Source organism: Geospiza fortis, unplaced genomic scaffold, assembly GCF_000277835.1.
Source record: "Geospiza fortis unplaced genomic scaffold, GeoFor_1.0 scaffold344, whole genome shotgun sequence".
Classification (NCBI taxonomy): Eukaryota; Metazoa; Chordata; class Aves; order Passeriformes; family Thraupidae; genus Geospiza; species Geospiza fortis.
Genome location: NW_005054584.1, coordinates 8,125 through 10,340, shown reverse-complemented (window position 1 = coordinate 10,340; position 2,216 = coordinate 8,125). Strand labels below are relative to the sequence as shown.

General features: G+C 65.7%; 1 protein-coding gene across 1 annotated transcript in view; it reads left to right on the top strand.

The window, feature by feature from the left end:
• Nucleotides 1-1,617, top strand: part of ATXN7L3 (ataxin 7 like 3) — a 4,085-nt gene extending 2,468 nt beyond the window's left edge. Inside the window, 5 exon segments of the mRNA XM_031064383.1 lie at nt 267-310; nt 427-498; nt 753-886; nt 1,155-1,210; nt 1,328-1,617. Of these exon segments, the coding sequence (XP_030920243.1) occupies nt 267-310; nt 427-498; nt 753-886; nt 1,155-1,210; nt 1,328-1,423 (402 nt within the window). The 3' untranslated portion in view covers nt 1,424-1,617.
• Nucleotides 1,618-2,216: the final 599 nt, after the last annotated feature.

The window sequence follows — 2,216 nt, the reverse complement described above, 5'->3', positions numbered from 1 at the left end:
GCTGCTCAGCACAGTGAGGGGATGGGGGGCTCCCAGCTGGACAGGGGGGCACCACAGGGGATGGGACCCCGGGCATCTCTCCCAGCTGGGCTCCATCCCACTGGGGCTGGTTTCCAGGCTGGGAATGGGGACGTGCAGCAGGTCCTGATTGTGGCCTGGTGGCTGCTTTGTCTGGGACTCAGCACTGGGAGCCTGTGGTGGTGCAGCACAGCCCAGGGGACACTCACCTGTCCCCTCCCAAACTCACCTGTCCCTTCCCTCCCCAGCAATGCGGGGTCATCTCCGAACACACCAAGAAGATGTGCACCAGGTAAGGGCAGCCTGGCCTGGCCCTGCTCACTCTGGGGGGCTTCCCTAGGGTCCCCAACGTGCTCAGATCCCATGGGAGGGGGGAAGGCCCAGCTCAGCGCTGTGTCTCACCCCCAGGTCCCTGCGGTGTCCCCAGCACACGGATGAGCAGCGCAGGGCAGTCCGGGTTTACCTCCTCGGGCCCTCCGCGTAAGTGGCCGCACATCGGGGTCCCCAAGCTCCTGGGGTCACTGTGGAAAGGGACTGGGGGGGCTGCACGGGGTGCTCAGGTGGGGCTGGGAACAGGGACAGCCCTGAGGAGGCCTGCAGGGGATGGGAAGCCAGGGCTGGGCTTGGGATTTACAGCCCAGCAGGGTGGTGAGGGCTGGGCTGAGGCCCTGGGTGTCCCCCTGGCGTTTGGGGGGGCTCTGTCCCCTCCTGCCCTGTGTAACACCTGTGCCCAGGTCCCTGCCCGAGGCCGAGGGCGGCGTGGAGAACGACAGCTTCGAGGTGGCCGAGAGCCAGGCCCTGATGAGCCGCCTGCAGTGGGACGGCTCCTCCGACATCTCCCCCTCCGACTCAGCCTCCTCCAAAGCCAGTGAGTGTTCAGGGGCTGGGGGGCAAATCCTGGGGCACAGGTCCCTCTGAGGGGGCAAAACTGGCTGTTCTGGCATGTCCCCAGTACAAGAGGGGTTGAACAGACCATGGCTCCAAAGCCTGGAGCAACTTGTCCCCCACTTGGGAAGGGCAGGAACATTTTGGGGTACATTTTCTTGGGTGTTGACAAGAGTTGGGCACCATCCACTCTGTTTTGGGGCTCATCTCCTCCCTGACACCCCCATTTCTTCCCTTCCTCCCCTCCCTAGGTACAAACAACTCCGAGTCCCGCAAGACCAAGAAGAAGAAGCCTCACCTGGGGCTGGTGAGCGGCGCCCCAGGGCTGAGCACCAGCAAGAAGAAGAAGCCCAAGCCCCCCGCCCCCCAGGCCCCCAGCATCTACGACGACATCAACAACTGAAAGAAGCCTCACCGGGGGCTGGTGAGCGGCGCCCCAGGGCTCGGCTCCAGCAAGAAGAAGAAGCCCAAGCCCCCCGCCCCCCACACCCCCAGCATCTACGACGACATCAACAACTGAGCCCCGCCGAGCTGGGGAGGGGCAGGACGGACAGAGGGACGGACAGGGGCCAGGACAGCCCCCAGACACAACGTGGGTACCGGGGCACAGAGGACTCAGCTGGAGTGGGGCTGGATTTGGGGAGCCCCCGTTAGTGCCCCCCTTCCTCCCCCCTGCCCCGGTGCCTCTATTTATTCTGTGACAGTTTTTGTACCTGGGGCTCATGTCGGGGGTCACCCTCAGACATGGGGGTACAGCCCCCCCTTCCCTCCCTCCCAGCACCCCCAAAGCCAGCTGTGCCCCCCCCACACCCACTCCTCACTCACCCCAGTGGGGTGGGGGGCACCTGGACACCCTGGGCAGGTCCAGGCCTGGGTCAGGGGGTTGTGAATCCCCCCCGCCCTGGGCTGGCACTCGCCGGTCGGGCTGGCTCAGGAGAGGGGGTCACACTGGAGGGGGCATTTCCCACCCAGAGGACAAGGGAGGACCCTCTCACCCCCAGATCTGTTCAGCTGTGCCTGCATTCGGCTGTTGGGGGTCTCGAGGGCCTGGCAGTGCCCACACAGGGGGTCACAGGGGGCTGCATGCTGCATCCTTCATGTTTGGGGCTGTTCGGGAGTGGGTCTGGGGGTGGGGGGAGCTGCTGCGACCATCCCTGTGCCAAACTGTTTGGGGAGGGGGGACCCCAGCCTGGCAGGGACGTCCGGGGTGGAGCTGGGAATGGAGCAGAACTGGGGGGGAAGCCCAGCCCAGCTTCAGTGCAGAGCCCCCCACTCCTGGTGTCCCCAGGGCAGCTCTGCTTGACCTCCACGCG